Consider the following 22,111-nt stretch of genomic DNA (forward strand, 5'->3'; position numbering starts at 1 on the left):
GACCCTATGTGCACCTTCAATATGATATACCCTTTTAGGGATAGATTTCAAATAGCTCTGATACAGCAGAAACCACTAAATTATAAAAAATTGCTGAATTGGGAATTGTATTTCAACCCAGAACAAAAAATGTGCTTGAACGGACACTAAATAACTTGCCCAGCTACAGCAGTAACGACAGATTTAGCTGGATATAAATTTGAGGCCTAATATTTAGGCACTGGGTGACAGGTATGGGTTTACTGACAGAATTAGACTTGGAAATGCACAGTAGTGGGTGTGTGAAGTTATTCTGAATGACCCTATGTGCACCTTCAATATGATATACCCTTTTAGGGATAGATTTCAAATAGCTCTGATACAGCAGAAACCACTAAATTTTGAAATTGCTAAATTGGGAATTGTATTTCAACCCAGAACAAAAAATGTGCTTGAACGGACACTAAATAACTTGACCAGCTACAGCAGTAACGACAGATTTAGCTGGATATAAATTTGAGGCCTAGTATTTAGGCGCTGGGTGACAGGTATGGGTTTACTGACAGAATTAGACTTGGAAATGCACAGTAGCTGGTGTGTGAAGTTATTCTGAATGACCCTATGTGCACCTTCAATATGATATACCCTTTTAGGGATAGATTTCAAATAGCTCTGATACAGCAGAAACCACTAAATTTTGAAACTGCTAAATTGGGAATTGTATTTCAACCCAGAACAAAAAATGTGCTTGAACGGACACTAAATAACTTGCCCAGCTACAGCAGTAACGACAGATTTAGCTGGATATAAATTTGAGGCCTAGTATTTAGGCGCTGGGTGACAGGTATGGGTTTATTGACAGAATTAGACTTGGAAATGCACAGTAGTGGGTGTGTGAAGTTATTCTGAATGACCCTATGTGCACCTTCAATATGATATACCCTTTTAGGGATAGATTTCAAATAGCTCTGATACAGCAGAAACCACTAAATTTTGAAATTGCTAAATTGGGAATTGTATTTCAACTTAGAACAAAAAATGTGCTTGAACGGACACTAAATAACTCGCCCAGCTACAGCAGTAACGACAGATTTAGCTGGATATAAATTTGAGGCCTAGTATTTAGGCGCTGGCTGACAGGTATGGGTTTACTGACAGAATTAGACTTGGAAATGCACAGTAGTGGGTATGTGAAGTTATTCTGAATGACCCTATGTGCACCTTCAATATGATATACCCTTTTAGGGATAGATTTCAAATAGCTCTGATATAGCAGAAACCACTAAATTATGAAATTGCTGAATTGGGAATTGTATTTCAACCCAGAACAAAAAATGTGCTTGAACGGACACTAAATAACTTGCCCAGCTACAGCAGTAACGACAGATTTAGCTGGATATAAATTTGAGGCCTAGTATTTAGGCGCTGGGTGACAGGTATGGGTTTACTGACAGAATTAGACTTGGAAATGCACAGTAGTGGGTGTGTGAAGTTATTCTGAATGACCCTATGTGCACCTTCAATATGATATACCTTTTTAGGGATAGATTTCAAATAGCTCTGATACAGCAGAAACCACTAAATTTTGAAATTGCTAAATTGGGAATTGTATTTCAACGCAGAACAAAAAATGTGCTTGAACTGACACTAAATAACTCGCCCAGCTACAGCAGTAACGACAGATTTAGCTGGATATAAATTTGAGGCCTAGTATTTAGGCACTGGGTGACAGGTATGGGTTTACTGACAGAATTAGACTTGGAAATGCACAGTAGCGGGTGTGTGAAGTTATTCTGAATGACCCTATGTACACCTTCAATATGATATACCCTTTTAGGGATAGATTTCAAATAGCTCTGATACAGCAGAAACCACTAAATTTTGAAATTGCTAAATTGGGAATTGTATTTCAACCCAGAACAAAAAATGTGCTTGAACGGACACTAAATAACTTGACCAGCTACAGCAGTAACGACAGATTTAGCTGGATATAAATTTGAGGCCTAGTATTTAGGCGCTGGGTGACAGGTATGGGTTTACTGACAGAATTAGACTTGGAAATGCACAGTAGCTGGTGTGTGAAGTTATTCTGAATGACCCTATGTGCACCTTCAATATGATATACCCTTTTAGGGATAGATTTCAAATAGCTCTGATACAGCAGAAACCACTAAATTTTGAAATTGCTAAATTGGGAATTGTATTTCAACCCAGAACAAAAAATGTGCTTGGACGGAACTAAATAACTTGACCAGCCACAACAGTACAGCAGTAACGACAGATTTAGCTGGATATAAATTTGAGGCCTAGTATTTAGGCGCTGGGTGACAGGTATAGGTTTACTGACAGAATTAGACTGGGATATGGCCAAAAAATAACCACACTATTGCTGGTTAAATGCACTTGGTGTGACAGCTTGACAAACCACACTACTGAGGGTTAAATGCACTTGGTGACAGGCGCAGCTTGCCCCTGATGTAGTATATGGCCAAAAAATAAACAGACTATTGCTGGTTAAATGCACTTGGTGTGACAGCTTCACCCTGATGTAGGATTTAGCCAAAAAACATCCACACCATTGAGGGTTAAATGCACTTGGTGACAGCTTGCCCCTGATGTAGTATATGGCCAAAAAATAAACAGACTATTGCTGGTTAAATGCACTTGGTGTGACAGCTTCACCCTGATGTAGGATTTAGTTAAAAAACAACCACACCATTGACGGTTAAATGCACTTGGTGACAGCTTGCCCCTGATGTAGTATATGGCCAAAAAATAAACAGACTATTGCTGGTTAAATGCACTTGGTGTGACAGCTTCACACTGATGTAGGAATTAGCCAAAAAACAACCACACCATTAAGGGTTAAATGCACTTGGTCACAGCATGTGCTGGCACACCACAAGACACAAAATGGCCGCCGATCACCCCAGAAAAAAGTGACTGACAAACGGTCTGGGCAGCCTAAAAACAGTGAGCAATTGAGTATCAGCTCTGAATTGTTATTACCGTTCATCTTTGCAGCAGATGTTTTATGTTGTGCTGCAAGTCTCTCTTGTAAGTCATGAAGAGGAGAGGAGAAGTCCTCAGAAGGTGAAGGAACATTGCTTGTGGATCACGCTGAGTCCTCTGACAGAGAGCCGACACATCTTTCATCAAAGCCTCCTTCACAGACATCGGTGTGTATCTCAAAGTAGAGGGTGTAGGAACCCTCGTGGAGCATTTCCTGCCTATGTGGAGCATTGAGATATCCAATCTGGATGCTTTTTAGGTCATTGGCAAAGATAAGGACTCTATAGGGAGATGGACTAGTGAGGAGCCATATGTTCATGTGTGTTCATGTGGCCCTACTGCTCAGAAGCCAAACCACAGACCCCTATGAAGGTAAGCTTGGTCCGCTAGGTGTCAGCACTCCCCAAGCAGTGATAAAAACTCCCTTCAAGATGACACTGGGCAATAAAGTAGACATGTCAGAGAGCTTACATGGCAAGTTCATGCCACTGTTTTTAGTATGCCTGCCAAGAAGTCCATGGGGCCAGGGAACAGGTTATTTGCCATAGTCTAGGTAGGCCGGAACCTGGGTACTGAGGCATGAGGTTTCCACTTGCCAATTTGCTTCAGCCTGACGTGCCAAGTGAAAAAAATGCTCTATTATGTGAAGGAGACCGAAAAGGCTGCTGCTGCTGCAGTGGCTTTTGCTACTTGTGGGAGGTGGAGAGGGGTTTCCCTTTAAGACATGCTGGCAGCAGGCATCTGCTCGTTCAAAGCTGCAGCAAGCTGCGTACATAGTCTTTCCTGGTAATAATGTAATTTGGCCTACCTTTGGGAGGGAGGAAACCTTTCCCCCATTTTGCTTTGATAGTGAGGGTCCAAAAGCATGGCTATCCAGAAATCATCAGATGCGCCTGTCATGGTAGAATGCAAGTTACTATATAGCTCTGGCCAGCATGACCGAGGAGCCAGTTCTTTCTGACTCTGCTCACTCAGTGAGAAGATTGGGTCTGGGTCAGTGTCACTGTCATCATTATTCTGAAAAACCATCTCCTCATCCAGTGGCAGCTCCTCATCCTCCTCCAAGTGACTTTCTCCTTGTGGGTCTCCAACAGCTACAGGGTGGACAGCAAGATGCGTTAGCTGTTTTTCTTTCACCAACACCCATGGCTGCATGAGTGTCAGCATCTGTTCTAAGATAAATATGAGGGGGATGAAGAACAACTGCAGCATGAACAGCATAAGCTGCCACTACCTTTCCTTGAAACAGTGCATGCTCCCTGCTGAAGCGATCTGGTGCATGACAAAATCATTCACAACTATGCGGCTTGTACAGACACTCTAGCATGTGCAATGTTGAAATCCAGCCAGTTGGAATGTCGTGGATTGAGCCATGTAGCGGCAAACTGTTCTGTCTCTGCAAGCCTAGGAGAGTGTTCCTTGTCACATAAGAATTGCAGAAATGTGAGGACAGTGACCTGGACTTGCGCAAGCAATGTGCACTTAAAAAAAAAAAAAAAGGTTGCACTAGTTGGTTAATCTTGTGTGCTGTGCAGGAAGCATGTGTTATTTCCCCCCAGGATCAGTGTGGCCACAAGGTTGCAAGTTACAATCGTTGTCGTTGACCACCTTGTACAGTTGGAGTCAAAGGGGTGACAGCCAGCAGGATGTTTGCTGCTTGATGTACTTTAGCAACTGCTCACCTGGGTGGCTAATCTCACCCAGGTTGATCAGCTCTAACACTGCATGGAAATGCTTGACTTGACACGTAATAGGAAATGGGGGGAAATAGGAGAGATACCCTATACCCTGATTATCTTGGGGACAGGAGGGTGTCCATGGGGGAGGAGGTGGAGGAGGCAGATAATTGTCTGTTGTGGAAGCCAGGCCAACACAGTTGTGGAGGGTCAAAATGACCTGGCCTTTTTGCTGGGGTGCTGCCTTGCAGCTGCTGCTGCAAAAAAAAAAACACAATGGGCTGTGAAAGACATGTACTGCCCCTGCCAGTTACAGCTTCTCTGTTGTCCACCATGGCGTGCACTTTGCTGCACAGAGACAATTGCAAAGAGCTGCCCATGTTCTCTTCCACTAGAGAGCAGATTCTACTAAATGGTATGGCAGCAACTGTATGGTCAGCAACTTGGACACGTGTGGTTTAAGCAGGACAAGCTAATTGCTGGTTGAGAATATTTTTTGTCATAGCCACACATTCCATTATGGAGTTGACAAGGAGGAGGAGTCTTAGCATAAGAAGAACCTGATGATGATGAAACTGACATTATATTGCTTGGGGATGTGGGTTGGATGAAAAAAAGAGTACCAGGAGAAGGATGACAGACTTGTTCTGACTGGGAATGATGGCCAGTTGTATTTACCCAAAGAATTTGGTCATGCCGCAATAGAGCTCTAGTACCTATGTCTGTGTTTGAACACAAGTTGCTTAATTTAATCCTGCAGATCTTGCAAACAGCTGAGCTTTTGTGTGCCAGTCTTGTGGAGAAAGATGCCAGTTTGGCATAGGTCTGGCACAATTTGGATCTGTGGCTACAGTATTGGTGGCATCACTAGTTCCCGAGGTTCCCGAGCTGACCACAATATGAGCAGATCTGATCCTACTAGTTCTTTGGGAGGTTTTTGGACATACATTGCCTCCACTCTATATTGCCACCGTGGCCACAGGTGCATTTTTGGCACCACTATCCGGCTGTCAAGTCCTGTCAAAGCCCACAATCATCATCAGAAATCTCTCTGTCACTTTTATCAAACTATGATGGTGGGATTCTTGTCACCCCTCCCATTCCCTGCTCTGTATTTGCCCTGACTGCCACTGTTGCTGCCGCCACCACCAATACCATGGCTACCACTTTTACCACCACCAACACAGCTATGCATGGGGTCCCAGCCTCCTCCTGAACATCCTCCTCAGGGCAGCCCAAACATACTCTCATACGAGTCATTACCACGGAGACTCTCTTGGCTGTCTGCCGTAGTGTGTGGTGGGGTTTTCTTAGGAAAAAGAAAGGCGCCATACTAGGAAGGGACAATGAAGACTGAGAAGACTCCACTGAAAGCCTTATATGGGACTGCATGGAGGAGGAGGAGGAGGAGGAGGAGAAGCGCTGTGACCCCTGGCTCGATGGCATGGTGTCAGACTCAGAAGTCAACACCACGTCATCCTGCTGCAACTGAGAGGATGAGCGAGCCATCCAATCCACAATGTTATCCTTCTTCTTCTCAATGATAATGTTGCGCCTTTCCGAAAACAGGGACAACTTCTACTACTACTGCCTGCTACGACCTACATTCTGACTCTTGAAGGACAAGGCCTGGCCCTGGGTCGTAAGTTTGGAATCCTTCTGTACTCCTGAAATTTTTGGGCGCAATCTACAGAGTCAGACAAAGTATGAAATGGTTTGCAAGTCTGTTTTCTAGAACTTATAGACAAAGAAGAGCAATAAAATGTCCTTCCCATTTCCACAAACACACAATTTATAAAATATAAATAAATAAATCCTTGAATTGTCTGGAGATGCCCTGACACAGATTTTTTTCTAGTATTTAACACTACTCTATTTTGTAAAACACACATTCCACACTTGTGTTGCTATATTTTGCAAAACACAATTTTTTTTTTAACTGTGTAGATATGCCCAGATTTTGAACTAGTATTTCACATGTTTTCACTCAGATTTAAAAGCTACCCTCTGGATTGTAAAATTGTAAAACAGGTGTTGCACCATTGTATTGCTATATTTTACAAAACAAAATAAACTGGAGATACCATCACAGATTTTAGACTAGTATTTCACAAGTTTTATTCAGAGATTTCAAACGCTAATCTCTGGATTGTAAAAGACACTTTGTACATGCATATTGCATTTTTTCACAAGAAAACAAACAAACAAACATACGTTGAACTGTCTGCAGACGCCATGACACAGATTTTGGACTAGCATTTCATGTGTTCTCACTCACAGATTTAAAACACTACCATCTAGATTGTAAAAGTGTAAAGCACATGTTGCAAAAAAATGGAACTGTCTGGAGATGCCCTGACACAGATTTCAGTCTAGTATTTCATGTTTTCATTTAGAAATTTAAAATGCTACTCTTTGGATTGTAAAACACTTGTATTGCTATTTCTCACAAAAAAAAACAAAAAAAAAACGCTTCAACTGTCTGGAGATGCCATGACATAGATTTTGGTCTAGTATTTCACAGGTTTTCATTCAGAAATTTAAAACACGAGCTGCACACTTATATACTTCACAAAACAAAACAAAAAACTTGTACTAACTGGAGATGCCCTGACACAGATTTTGGTCTAGCATTTCATCTGTTTTCGCATAAAACGCTACTCTCTGGATTGTAAAATTGTTAAACACGTGTTGCACCATTGTATTTTTAATATTTTACAAAACATAAAATTAACTTGTACTTTTTCCCGCTGACCTGTGCGCAGTTTTACTCGATTTGTCTGAAGTGAACCTGAAAAGCTTCTTGTTTATATGCCGGATTAAATTTTTAAAAGTTCGCAATGGACTCGGTTCATTACGAATTAATTTGCTCATCTCTACTCTGGATGTTTGTGGTAATTTGTCTCTATTGCTGCTATGCAAAGCCATCATCTCAGTACTTTTGTACAATTTGAAGACTTAACTTAGACTGTGATTTATGCCATTGTTTGTTCTTATACTGTTGTATACTGCTCAATAGCTTTTTTATGATATACCATGCACATTTGCACTGCTATTGTACTATATTAACAGTGAATTGTGAATTCCAGCTGTGCACAGAAAAGCTAGAAATTTTCCATTGCTGAGCTTTGGAGCAAAGACCGATAGACAGTGAAGTTTTGACTGATTTGCCTCTCTCAGACTTTTGTCTACGACTGAAAACTGCTTAGTTATTCCTACTTACTTGTATTGGGGGCCAATACAAGTCTATGTCAGCTTTGAAATGCAACATGGTTTCTGTTAGGATATGCTACTGTAGCTGCACCAATCCCACTATTACATTCTAGATCAGTTAAAACTGTATTAAGTAGAGCTGTCAGAAACCCTAGTTGCCTGCAGATAGGGACCAGTGTTTACTAGGAGAGACTTTGTCAGACTGTACAATGACCAGAAGAAGCGGCTGAGACAAAGAACTTGGGTTAGACGCCCTTAGGCCCAGATACCAGACTTCTATGAGACAAACAGAGAAAGAAGACAGGCAGCTCAAGCCTTTCCTCAGTACATAACCTTCTGCTACCAGAGGGGAGACTGGAAAAGCCAACTCAATGCTTTGCATGTATTGTTTTGCACTTGAATTCCTCCAGTAAAGAAGCACACTGGTTTACTACAAACTTTTACACTCTGTACTTATTTCCCATTGGGGTGCACCCAAACTTATGGAGCCTGCATATTATCCCCTGAAGACGCCGAGTCATCGGCGAAACATGTAGGGATGCAGGAACTTAGTTTTTAGTTTAGGAAAAAATAGGCAGGGACCCCACAGTGGGAAATTGTATTTAGAGAGTGTCAGACAGAGATCTTTGGAGGATTGGAGACTCGAGGGGTGGATTTTTATCCCGCCCTGCTGAGTCCGATGTGAATATACACTATATAATAAACATCAGCCAGTTCCCGGACCCTGTTTTTCCTGAGAATTTTAAGTATGAAGTTCCCAAGTAGTTAATGTATTTTTAATAGAGTGATTAATAAAGATACAAATTTTATTATTATTAGTCAGAGAGGTTGCAATGGTCACGCTAAGGTCCAAGTGACCACTTAACCCCTTTTGTACACCCGACCTTATCATCCCTAATTTCTCTTACCTATATTCATGACTTTCTATCAGCCTTCATCTCCCTCATCTGTTGCTATTCCTATCTAGTTTGCCGTCATCTGTTAATGAATTTGTTGGCTGTCAGTCTGAAAAATGCTTCCTGTATTGTTTCTTGTGACCATCTAGTTGTTACATTAATCTGCTCTACTCAAGTCCTGGGAGTACCTGTACCAAGAGCTATTGATTAGGACTTGGGAATAGTGACTTCCATAGCTGAAGAGTTCTGCAGTTTTGCAAACAACCGACATTGTTACAGTTGGCAAAAAGACTGTACCCAGAAAATAAAGTGTTTGTCATCCATCGACTTAGTTCTGTCTAAAGTGTACCACCACCTTTAGCCCTCTGTACCTTCTAGGATAGCTGCAGTCTAAGGACAAAGACTCTTTCAGAGACAGAAGTTCTGCCTCTATGTATGCATGTGTGATACATCATCTGTAGTGTTAAGGCACTGTGGGAGAACTTATACTGAATATGACTGGTGCGAGTTGCTGCCATCTGACAGATTGAACTGCAGCCACATGCCTAAGCATCCCATAATAGTGGTACAGTGAATATATTTGAGTCTACAACCCATATTTGCACAGAAAAATTGTCCTTTATGGGGATTGTCTTTTCAGAGAAAAAAGCATACAGAATGAAAGTTAAAGTGTCTAATGAAGTCACCAATCATGTACTGCACAAAAGAAATACAAATAATGAAGTATGACCCAAGACCATACAAGGACTAATAAAACAGCCATTGTAAAGAAAAGTGCCCCAGCCCACATGCATAACCATAGGTGGCCCATTTAGTTTTCAGTCCTCATAGCAATGCCTCCCTTTCCGAGTTCAAAATGACTCCATCATTCTTGGTCCCCAGTATGGCACCACTCCAATTCTAGGGCTCCAACATGGCATTCCTCATTCCTTGTCCCCAACATGGCTCCTCCTCTCATTCTTGGTCTACAGCATAGCTCCCCTCTTACTCATATTCCACAGCAGTGCGTCCCTTCTTATCCCTAGTCCCTAACATGGTCCTACTCATTCCAGTCCAGTGATGTGGCTCAGCTCAGACCTGCATCCAGACAATTCACATAGTATAAATCTGATGTGTGGTCTTTTCAAAGAGGTTCCTAAAAAATGGTTTATTAGTTGAATCACATTATCACAAAAAAAAAAAAAAGATTGGTCTAGAAAAGGAGGTAGTCTTCTCAGAAAGCTCCTCTGTATAAGGGTATAGGAGCAAATATCAATGATAAGTTATACCCTTCCTTTAGTTATAGTGGGAGGAAATATGTAGGGCATCACTGCATGTTTTAAGTATACTACTGTTTGAGTGATTGTGTTGCACATTTTAGATTTTTTTTGTAAAAGTTAAGTTTAACCCCTTAGAACCACCAATATGCCTTTTTACGGCGAACACTAACATGCCTCAGGCTGGGCCGCAGCCGCCTGTTATAGTTCCCTTGTGGCTAAAAAAAAGTTTAAAAATGTAATAAATAAACAAAATCCATTTAAAAAAAATGCAAAAATAAAATTCTCTCCACATGTTTGGTATTGTCACATCCGTAAGGACCTGTGCTATACAAAGAATTGAATAAAAAGCGATCAAAGAGCATTATGTACTCCAAAATTATACCAATAAAAGCTACAATTCATCCCATAAACATCAAGCCTAACACAGCTTCGTAGAAGGAAAAATTAATAATGTATGGGTCTTGGGATGCGGTGATGCAAAAAGATTTTCTTCTTTTTTAAAAAGGGGTTTTTATTGCGCAAAAGTAGCAAACTGTAAAAAAAAAAAAAACTATATGTATTTGGGATTGCTATAATCATACTGACCCAGAGAATAAAGTTAAAGAAAAAGTGTTATTTATGCAGAAAAAATGAATGCCACAAAATGTATAACATAAAAACTCAGTGGAAGTATTGCTGTTTTTTTCATCTCTGTCCCCAAAATAGTTAATAAAGATTAATTAGTAAGTTGTGTGTACCCCAAAATGGCACCATTAAAAACTACAGCTTGTCCTGCAAAAAAAAAAATAACTCATACAGCTATGCAGATGGAAAAATGAAAAAGTTATAGCTTTGGCGAAGATGAAAAAATTAGAAATAAACAAATAAATAACACTTGGTCAGTGATAATTGCTAGCCCTTATTACCTTCTAGCATTATCAGTGCTATTGTACTGTACAAGACAACAGATAACATTACCTGGTCGCAGTGGATCCTAGCTGCAGCTTAATTCTGTCAGATCATCACTGGTGGGAATATTTCAAGAAGTAGTTCCGTTTGCAGTGTATAAACGTGTATTTTTTTACTACAGATGAGTGAATGTGCTGAAACTTGTCAGTTCCAATTCAATCTTTTCAGCTGAACCCAAATTGAAAGTACCCTAATTGTACTGAAAAGTCATGTATGACGTTCTGGGGTCTCCGTGGACCACATGCAAACCCTTTCAAGCTATTTTACACAAAGACGGCATAAGAAATGTCAAAGTGACAGAGACATATAGAGCTACGAGTAAATAGATAGGAGCTGTGGTTAAAACCACACGACACTGTCAGATTATTTTTATGCGTTTTAAAATAAAAAAATATACATGATTGCTTCCTAAGAAGTAATGGCTTATATTTAACAAGCTTTCAAAAATGATCCCTTTTTGGGGGCAGATGCCTGCCAGTCTTTATATACACACAGAGGTATCAGCAGTAGCAAAGGTTTTATAAAAATTTTTGGAAAGTAGCAACAGGTTTGGTGTTATTTGAAGACCATAAATTAATTGACTAAAAACGTGCAAGCAGTCAGCACTTCCTGAAAGTCTTTGTACAAACGCCACTTGCAAGCTAATTGCATATCTATGGGAGGGGGGTGCTTCTCAGTGCAATATTTATAGCTTTTAATGAGCGCAGTTTATACAGATCAGGAAGAGGCAATGTGTCTTCTCTGCTGCGGTCCTAGCAATCATGTGATCACTCTGTGAGTCAGGTATCTATACAAGCTGATGGGATGTTATTAAGGCTTTTGAATAGTTTTTCTGTTTAAAAAAATAAAATAAAAAGTCAATTGAACAGAATTCACTTAACCCTTTCAGGACTGGGACATTTTTCACCTTTCTGCCCAGGCCATTTTTAGCAAATCTGACATGTGTCAATTTATGAGGTAATAACTTTAAAATGCTTTTACTTATCCAATCCATTCTGAGATTGTTTTCTCATCACATATTGTACTTCATGTAAAAAAAAAATTCATTTTTATTTATAAAAAAATACCAAATTTACCCAAAATGTTGAAAAATTAGCACATTTCCAAATTTTTATTTCTCTACTTTTATTATAGATAGTAATACCTACAAAAATAGTTATTACTTTACATTCCCCATATGTCTAATTCATGTTTGGATCATTTTGAAAATGACATTTTATTTTTTGGGACGTTAGAAAGCTTAGAAGTTTAGACGCAAATCTTAAAATTTTTAAGAACATTTCCAAACCCCAATTTTTTCAGGACCAGTTCAGTTATGAAGTCACTTTCTGGGGCTTACATATTACAAACCACCCAGAAATCAGCACATTTTAGAAACTACACCCCTCAAGCTATTCAAAATGGATTTTATAAACTTTGTTAACCCTTTAGTTGCCCCATGAGTGATGCTGCAAGCACTAGGGTTAACACTAGGTGGAGAACTTCAGTGAAGCTTCAGTAGCTATTTTGCTGAAGCCTGTGTGTATGATTATTCTCATTCTGTCAGGACACTGAGGTGTAGTGTCTGTTCAAGAGTGTGATCTATTATAACATATTTATTAGGGCCTAAGGGAACAAAGATACTATGTGGGGGCACAAAGGGGCTATAACTATTAACTACCGTGTGGGGCACTAATGGGGCATTCTATTTTGTGGAGATACTAAAAGGGACATTCTGCTGTAAGGGAACACTAAAAGGGGTATTCTATTATAAAGGGACCCTAAAGGGAAAATACTACTGTAAGTTGGCACTAAAAGGGGAAGTCTACTGTAAGGGGGCACTAAAAGGGGCATTCTACTTTATTGGGACATTTTTTTTCAGTGGGTACTAACAAGGACATTTTATTATAGGAGCACTAAGGCATTCTACTGTGTGGGAGCAGTAGGGGGGCATAACTAGTATGTGGGGGCACTAAGGTGGCATTATACTGCGTGGGTGTAAAGATAACAGTTAAAGGCCTGGCTTAGTGCAATTTTTTTCCTCAAATTGGGAGGTATGCAGCTAAAGTCTCTCTTGATTGGCTGAGACTGACTGTAAGTCATTAGGAAATCAATTACAGGTATGACTAGACAACCGTCAGGTGGTCAGATAATAAATACAGTGGAGTAAAGAAAATAGGCATCACAGAAAGAACACCACTTAAAAACTTAACTTTTCATATCAATGTGATATAAAATAACTTAATACCACCTCTTAACAGTAAATATTATGGGAGTTTGAAAGAAGAAAATACATCCCTACCCCTTTCCTTTTTTCTATTTATTCCCTGCCTAGAAACGTAATGGCTGCCCCGATAGGGTTGATCCTGTATCAGGAACCTCCTAGACACCTTAGTTAGTCCCTGACACAGAGAAAGATCCCATCACCAAGATAACACATTATGTTTGTCTGTAGGTCAGGTCAGAATATCAGTATATAGATTTCAACAACACCTTATTGTTTACAAAGACAAAAAGAAGGTGAAACAAAAACAAAAATATGTAATGAACATACAACTTATATCACTCCTACTAAGTTCCAATGCGTTTCTCTGTGACAAAAAGGCACCAGCACCGTATCTATTATCTTATAATTACCAATTGTTTTGATAGTATCTACATACCTTATTTTATGGATATTATTCCATCTTTGTTTGTCCCCTGATGAACTGGTGTCTTTTTGACACAGTGAAACGCGTTGGGACTTAGTGGGACCGATAAAAGTTGTATGTTCATTACATATTTTAGTTTGTATTTTACCTTCTTTTTGTCTTTGTAAACAATAAGGTGTTGTTGAAATCTATATACTGATATTCTGACCTGACCTACAGACAAACATAATGTGTTATCTTGGTGATGGGATCTTTCTCTGTGTCAGGGACTAACTAAGATGACTAGGAGGTTCCTGATACAGGATCACCCCTATCGGGATGGCCATTCCGTTTCTAGGCAGGGAATAAATAGAAATAGGGAAAGGGGTAGGGATATTTTTATTTCTTTCAACCTCCCAGAATATTTACTGTTAGAAGATGGTATTAAGTGATTTTATATCACCTTGATATTAAAAGTTAAGTTTTAAGTGGTGTTCTTTCTGTGATACCTGTAAGTCATAAGGAGCAAGCCCCCCGGAACAGGGTTATGTGATCCTCGTTCCTAATCTTCTTATCGGCCATAGATTTGCCAGAAACCATGTTTTTGGGGAAATTGGTAAAGAATTTGATTGACATAGAATCAATTTGTTGTTCTCTTTTTTTTTTTTTTTTTTAAGTTTTTTTCCCCCTATTTTTTCATAGATTGTAAGCAGGGCCCTTACTTCTATAGTTTGTTGAAATGTTCCTAAGTTTATTACTCTGTCATGTCGGATTTTATTTGAACATGTACCATCTGTATTGCGAAGTGCCACAGAATCTGTTTTCCAGTAAGAGACAGCACTCCGTGTTTTGCTAGTTTGATTCAATATTTGTTTATTCATCCAGCCAAGCATGCACTGAGTACAGATAATGCAATGTCGAGCTGTAATTATTGAAACCTTTTGTCACGTAGACCCATGTGCACAGCAGCCTTACATTGTGGAGTATGTGAAATATATTAGCGCTATACAAATAAATAATAATTATTTAAAAGGACATACTCAGGGGTGCATCCTTAAGCCTCATTCACACGTCAGTGTTTTCTCATCAGTGATTCTGAGCCAAAACCAGGATTGGAGCTTCCACAGACTTAATGTATAATGGAGATCTGCACCTGTTCTGTGTTTAGACATGCACCTGGTTTTGGCTCAAAATCACTGATGGAAATCACTGACCAAACACTGACGTGTGAATGAGGTTTTAATGAGGCAGTGTGAGGTAATAGACTCAGGCAGGACTATGCTAAGACTGCAGATGGGCAGACATTAAGTCTGTGACACTGCACAGCACTGCAGACATCTGGCTATGTGCAGGAGAGGAGAAAAGGGACCTTTGGAGATAATGTAATTTTAGGGTAAAGGACTGTTGATGACGTAAGCGTCTCACATGATCGCTCATCTCACAGGTCCTTTAAAGCACTAAAGCCTTGAAGGTCTTCAAGCCTTTAAAGGGAACCTGTCACCTCCAAAAACCATCCAAAGCCGCCAGCAGTACCTGACAGTAACCAGTAGCGTGTTTTCGACGATAATTATATTCCTGAAGGGACCCTGGGGGAGGGCGGAAAAAAGTGACATGGAGGGGGAGAAATGTGACATGGGGGGCTTATGGCTGACATGGGGGCATGATGGCTTAAATGGGGGCTGATGGCTAACATGGGGGTCTGATCTGAGGTCTGATTAACATTGGGGGTCTGATTGCTGGTCTGACCTGAGGTGTAATGGAAAATATTTTTTTCTTATTATTCTCCTCTAAAACCTAGAGGGCGAAAAATTCGGTCCTCAAACCAGCGATTGTCTGAAGCAGAGCAAAGATACCAGGACCACACAGAGGAGAAGCCAGCTGATGCAGACGGGACCGGCGCCAGGTGAGCTGCGAGGAGGGGGCGCCAAAATGTAGCTTCGCTTGTGTTGGCAAAAATCCTTGCACCGGCCCTGGTACAGTACCACTTCTCTTGTCCTGTATACTGGGTGTAATTCTCAGTATCTGCTCTTATCCTGTATATACAGACATTGCACAGTGCAACCTCTCTTGTTCTGTATACTGGGTGTAATTCTCAGTATCTGCTCCTATTCTGTATATATGCACACTGCACAGTACCTCTTCTCTTATCCTGTATACTGGGTATAATTCTAAGTATTTGCTCTTACACTGTATTTATGGACACTGCACAGTCCACAATCAGATGTTTTTTTTCCTGCCGCCAATTGTGTCTGACAGAAGAAAAAATATTCTCCTTGATTTATTTTTCAGTTTCAACTATTTATGGTCTATGACTAGGGTTGAGCAAACCTGAACTGTAAAGTGGTTAACTGTCTGACCTTAGAAGCCATCACAGCCATGCCTACTAATGGCATGGCTGTGATTGGCCAGTGTAGCATGTGACCCAGCCTCTATATAAGCTGGAGTCACGTAGCACTGCACGTCACTCTGCTGTGCGTAGTGTAGGGAGAGGATGCTGCTGGTGATTTCAGGGAGAGAATAGGAGACACTCTTTGCTCAAAATCTGAATCTAACTCAGCGATCTACATACATTGTTTTTTGTGGGTGCCCTGAACCCAATGACCGAAAAAAATAACTTTAATAAGTCAGTTAGGTGGGCAGTGGAGGCCATTTTATGCAAGCTCAGTGCACCAGCACTGCATCTGAGCTTTTGGGACATTGAAAATCCCAATTTTTCTTTGGCAATATACAACATCTGGATTAGTCAGTATGCAATTTGAGCTAGAAATACAGCCAGCATTTTCTGAAGTTTTAAAAACACACCTTTTTTGCCAAAAAACGCTATTTTCCTGATTTGCAAGTGTTAAATTTAAGTTTAATATATACATCTTTCATATTCTGTTACCAAAAAACACTTTTTTGGCAATATACAACATCTGGATTAGTCAGTGTGCAATTTAAGCTAGAAATACACCCATCATTTTCTGTGGTTTTAAAAGCACACTTTTTTTTTGCCAAAAACCACTATTTTCAGGCCTTGCAGCATCAGCACGTTTGAAATTACAGGCTTATATACTGCTGTCAAATTCAGTTGTTAAACAAACAAAAAAATATTTAGTTGGCACTGGCAGCCTTTGCTGCATATGTCATTGTGAGACACACCCTTAATACATTTGGGTTAGATTCAGAGATTGAAATACCGCCATTTGGTGCACCAATATCTAATTCAGGCCTACACTGGGTCAGGCCGTGTGAGATACACCCTGTATATACAGGGTGTATAGTCTTTCATTAATAAAACACCCTTTTTCGGGCAAAATACACAATATTTCAGGCCTTGCAGCATAAGCACGTTTTAAATTTATAAATGGGTTATATACTGCTGCCATATTCAGTTATTAAACAAACACCCGTTTGGGCTAAAAAAGTTTATTTGGCAGTTTATTCATATGTCATTGTGAGATACACCCTTAATACATTTGGGTTAGATTCAGAGATTTGAAATACCACCATTTGGTGCACCAATCTTTAATTCGGGCCTACTGTAGGTCAGGCCATGTGAGATACACCCTTTATATACAGGGGTTTAAATCAGGCATTTGAAATACAGCTATTTTGGGCAAAGAAATCTTTAATTGAGGCCTACAGTGGGTCAGGCCGTGTGAGATACACGCTTTACATACAGGGGTTTGATTCAGGCATTTGAAATACAGCCATTTTGGGCAAATAAATCTTTAATTGAGGCATAGTCTGGTTCAGGATGTGTGAGATACATCCTTTACATACTGTCATTCTATTCTACTATTAATTTAACACCCATTTAGGGCAAGATCCTAAATTCAAAAAATATGAGGAGAGCGTCAAATAAGGCACGTGGCCCAGGCCGTGGTGCTGTTGGTGTAGCTCCTGTTGCAGGGAGAGGACGTGGTCGATCTGTGCAAGCTACACGCACAAGTCAAACCCCTTCCTCAGGTGCGAGTAGGCGACAGAACCTGCAGCGGTATTTGGTCGGGCTTAATGCGGCTCTGCGAATGGTGAGGCCTGAACAAGTACAGGCGATAGTAGATTGGGTTGCTGACAGTGGATCCAGTTCCTTCACATTGTCTCCCACCCAGTCTCCTGCTGAAAGACCACAGTCTTTCACCTCACCCCCTTGCAAATCAGCCAAGCAGTCTGAGCCCCAAGTAATGCAGCAGTCTCTTCTGCTTTTTGATGATTCTGTTAGCAAGGTTTCCCAGGGCAATCCACCTAGCCCCAGAAGTGGAAGAGATTGAGTGCACCGATGCCCAACCACTTATTTTTCATTATGAGTAAATGGGAGGACCATCGCAGCACATCTCGGATGATGACGAAACACAGGTGCCAACTGCTGGGGCTTTCGAAAGTGTGCACACCAACAAGGAAGGCAGGGGTGAAGACTGGTTGGAAGATGATGTGGAGGACGATGAGGTCCTCGACCCCACATGGAATCAAGGTCATGCGAGTGACCTATGTAGTTCGGAGGAAGAGGCAGTGGTCACACAGAGCCACCAGCACAGCAGAATAGAGAGAGCAAGGTGCAAAAGCGGAGCGGCCGTCCTTTTGACAGTACGCTTGCTACTGCCCACCGCAGCAAGGGACCGAGCACACCAAAGCCAGCTCCAAGGAGTTCCCTGGCGTGGCAGTTCTTCAGACAATGTGCTGACGACAAGACATGAGTGGTTTGCACGCTGTGCAATCAGAGCCTGAAGTGAGGCATAAACGTTCTCAACCTGAGCACAACCTGCATGACCAGACATTTAAGTGCAAAGCACGAGCTACAGTGGTGTAGACACCTCAAAAACTGGATGTGAAAAAGCTTTTTCAGCACGCCACAACAACCAACACCACCAGCTAATATGGAACGTCTTAGCAGGAGGCAGCATTTCACCAACATGGTGGAGCAGTAGCGATGTTGCGAACATAAAATTTTCCATTCACTAACGGCGAACGCGAATTTCTGCAAATGTTCGCGAACGGGCGAACCAGGCGAACCGCCATTGACTTCAATAGGCAGGCGAATTTTAAAACCCACAGGGACTCTTTCTAGCTACAGTAGTGATGGAAAAGTTGTTTCAAGGGGACTAATACCTGGACTGTGGCATGCCGGAGTGGATCCATGGTAAAACTCCATTACATAGTTGAGGCAGAGTTGGATTTTAATCCATAAAGGGCATAAATTACCTAACAATCCTAAATTTTTTTGAAAAACGTGGTTTAAAACATCCAGTGTGTGTATACGATCAGGTATGATGTTGTATCGATCAGGTAGTGTAAGGGTTACACCCGCTTCACAGACATTGACAGACCAAACTCCCCTTTTAATGCACCGCAAACAACCGCAAACCGTCCATTTGCCCAACAGCAAACTTCACATTTGCACAAGGTTGGATACCAAGCTAGCCATGTCCCGTTGATGTCATTGAATGTTTCTTCCTCCACCCAGCCACATACAACACCAAGGGTCCCCGAAAGGTGAATTGAATAGATTTTTCGAACGGGGAGATGGTTAAAAAAAAACTGGCTCCCTCCCCTTTGTTTGAATCCACGCCACGGTCACTGCGTCTGCGCCGTGCAATTAACTGCCACACCCGATATGAGTGGTATTTTCTGTAGTACTATTCTCATCAGTTTAATCCCTGTTACGTAACGTCCCCAATCTGGGGTCCATTTTTTTAAATTTATTTTTCGAACGGGGAGATGGTTAAAAAAACGCTGGCTCCCTCCCCTTTGTTTGAATCCACACCACGGTCACTGCGTCTGTGCCGTGCAATTTACTGTCACACCCAATATGAGTGTTTTTTTCTGTAGTACTATTCTCATCAGTTTAATCCCTGTTACGTCCCCTATCTGGGGACGTGTGTCGAATTGATTAATCATTGTCGAATTAACGACATCCTGAAATAATTTTGTTCTGAGCTCAGTACTTGCTTTGTTTTGGAATTGATGAGGATTTTTTAAATTGTCTGCATTATTTCTAATAAACTATTAAGAGACTTTATTATGATTTGTTTTATTTTATGTATTAAAAACCCATACAACTTAAAAAAAAAAAAAGTTTTTTCCATGAAAAATTATCCAGCCGATTGCTTATAGTCTGATCATAATGAAGCAACGGCCTTATCTGGGGTGTGGCAACATTGCCAACACACTCACAGAGGTGATGATCGCTTCATTGTGATACGCAAGCCCCTTCACCACAACAAGGTACCGATCACGAAGGGGAATTGACACATGTATGTGCCTTTTTTTTGTTTTGTTTTTGCAGCCACAGTGCAGCACTAGAGGCCAGAAAAATTAGGCATTGTTGCAGCCGCAGCAGCCGGAAAAATTGATGTTTTCCAGGCAGAAAGGTGACTAAAACATTGCGGCTTGAACCCTAGTTGGTGGCGGAGAATTCACGAAAGTCATCCGGTATGCAGACATTAAATACAGCAGCGTGGGGACCATTTTGAGGCCAAGGCATGTCATCAGGCCTTTTGTTAGTCAAACGTATCCCCCACAGTCAGTCCCTTCGGGATCCATACTTCATTCATCTTAATGAAGGTGAGGTAATCAACACTTTCTTGACCAAGGCGACTTCTTTTGTCAGTGACAATGCCTCCTGCTGCACTGAAGGTCCTTTCTGACAGGACACTTGAAGCGGGGCAGGCCATAAGTTCTATCACAAACTGGGATAGTTCAGGCCACAGGTCAAGCCTGCACACCCAGTAGACAAGGATTATGTCACAGAAAAATATTAAATAGAATATTTTTTTATCTGCAAGGTATTTTCTGTCACACCCTGTAAAAATGGTGTGCACGTGCTGTCTGTGACTGAGCCTGCAACCTCTCACACACGGGCAGCCAGGGAACTGCAATATATGTATATATATATATATATATATATATATATATTTATATAAAAAAAAAAAAGCACACTGATGTACCAGCCCTGAAAAGGGATTTTTGGGGTGCTGTTAGGACGCTGTCCTTACAGCAGATGAGTCTGTGGACACAGAACAATGCCCTAGCTAACGCTTTCCCTATTGAATCATCAGCAGCAGCACTGTCCCTCCTCTCACTGTGAATGCAGCTTCCGAAAGAATCTAAAATGGATGCTGTCCAGGAGGTGGGAGGGTCTGCTGCTGATTGGCTAGATTGTGTCTGCTGACTGTGAGGTACAGGGTCAAAGTTTACTCAATGATGATGTATAGGGGGCGGACCGAACATCGCATATGTTCGCCTGCATCGGCGAACGTGAACAAGCAATTTTCGCCGGGAACTATTCGCCGGCGAACTATTCGGGATATCACTATGAAGCAGTATGTGTGCACTTGCCTACACGTACTGAATGACGGGTCTGCCCCCTTTAACTTCTGGGTCTCCAAATTAGGCACATGGCCTGAGCTTGTCCTTTACGCCTTGGAGGTGCTGGCCTGCCCTGCAGCCAGTGTATTATCTGAACGCGTGTTTAGCACGTCAGCGGCCGTCATCACAGACAAGCGGAGCCACCTGTCCACAGCCAATGTGGACAAGCTCACTTTATTAAAATGAACCAGGCATGGATCCCTCAGGACTTGTCCGTACCTTGTGCAGAATAGACATGTATACCGGCACTAACCAGCCATTGTTATACTGCAGCGCAATTGCTCATTCTTGTATTTTGGAAATTTCACACTCTTTTAGAGTGTACCCTAATTTTAAAAAATAATATTTTAACCAAAAACCTGTCCTGGCTACCTCATCCTCCTCCACCGCCGCTTCCACCTACACCGCTACGTCCACCGCCATCCTCAAACTCCTACTCCATATGGAACTCCACCTCATAAATAATTTTTTTTTTTATTTGTACGTATTTTTTTTTATATCATTTCACTACTTTGTCAGTTACATTTTCTGGTGAAATTCAGCAATTTCTGGGTGTATAGTACCAGTGCTATACCTAGTAGGCCAGTTAAAAAAAAAAAAAATTGTCAGTTACATTTTCGAGTAAAATTCACCAATTTTTGGGTGTGATGTACCACTGCTATACCTAGTAGGCCGGTTAACAAAAATAAATAAATTGTGAGTTACATTTTTAGTTGAAATTCAACAATTTCTGGGTGTGATGTACCACTACTATACCTAGTAGACCGGTAGAAAATAAATAAATTGTCAGTTACATTTTCAGGTGAATTTCAACAATTTTTGGGTGTGAAGTACCACTGCCATACCTAGTAGACCGGTAGAAAACAAAAAAAAGGCAGTAACATTTTCAGTTGAAATTCAGCAATTTTTTGGTGTGATGTACCACTGATATTCCTATTAGACCGGTAAAAAAAAATAACATTCGCCAGTTACATTTTAGGGTCAAATTCACCAATTTTTGGGTGTAATATACCCCTCCTCTACCTAGTTGACAGCTTAATAAATTTCTGTAATTTTTATTTCACATTTTCGGGTGACAATAAACAATTGTTTTCTGTCATAGACCTCTGCTCTACCAAGTAGACAGGTTAATAAATTTCTGTAATTTTTCTGGTACATCCTTGGTTCAGTCA

The 22,111-nt window shown here is 40.9% G+C and overlaps 1 protein-coding gene across 2 annotated transcripts in view; it reads right to left on the minus strand.

Moving 5' to 3' along the window:
* Nucleotides 1-22,111, minus strand: part of NPFFR2 (neuropeptide FF receptor 2) — a 359,549-nt gene that overhangs the window by 205,071 nt on the left and 132,367 nt on the right. The window contains exon 1 of one of the 2 annotated variants that reach the window (XM_044277072.1): nt 3,800-3,897. The exons of the other annotated variant lie outside the window; for it this stretch is intronic. Within the exon in view, the coding sequence (XP_044133007.1) occupies nt 3,800-3,891 (92 nt within the window). The 5' untranslated portion in view covers nt 3,892-3,897. Of the gene's footprint in view, nt 1-3,799; nt 3,898-22,111 lie in introns of those variants that run through there. 2 annotated transcript variants of the gene reach the window in all.

The sequence above is a fragment of the Bufo gargarizans genome, chromosome 1, assembly GCF_014858855.1.
Source record: "Bufo gargarizans isolate SCDJY-AF-19 chromosome 1, ASM1485885v1, whole genome shotgun sequence".
Taxonomy (NCBI): domain Eukaryota; kingdom Metazoa; phylum Chordata; class Amphibia; order Anura; family Bufonidae; genus Bufo; species Bufo gargarizans.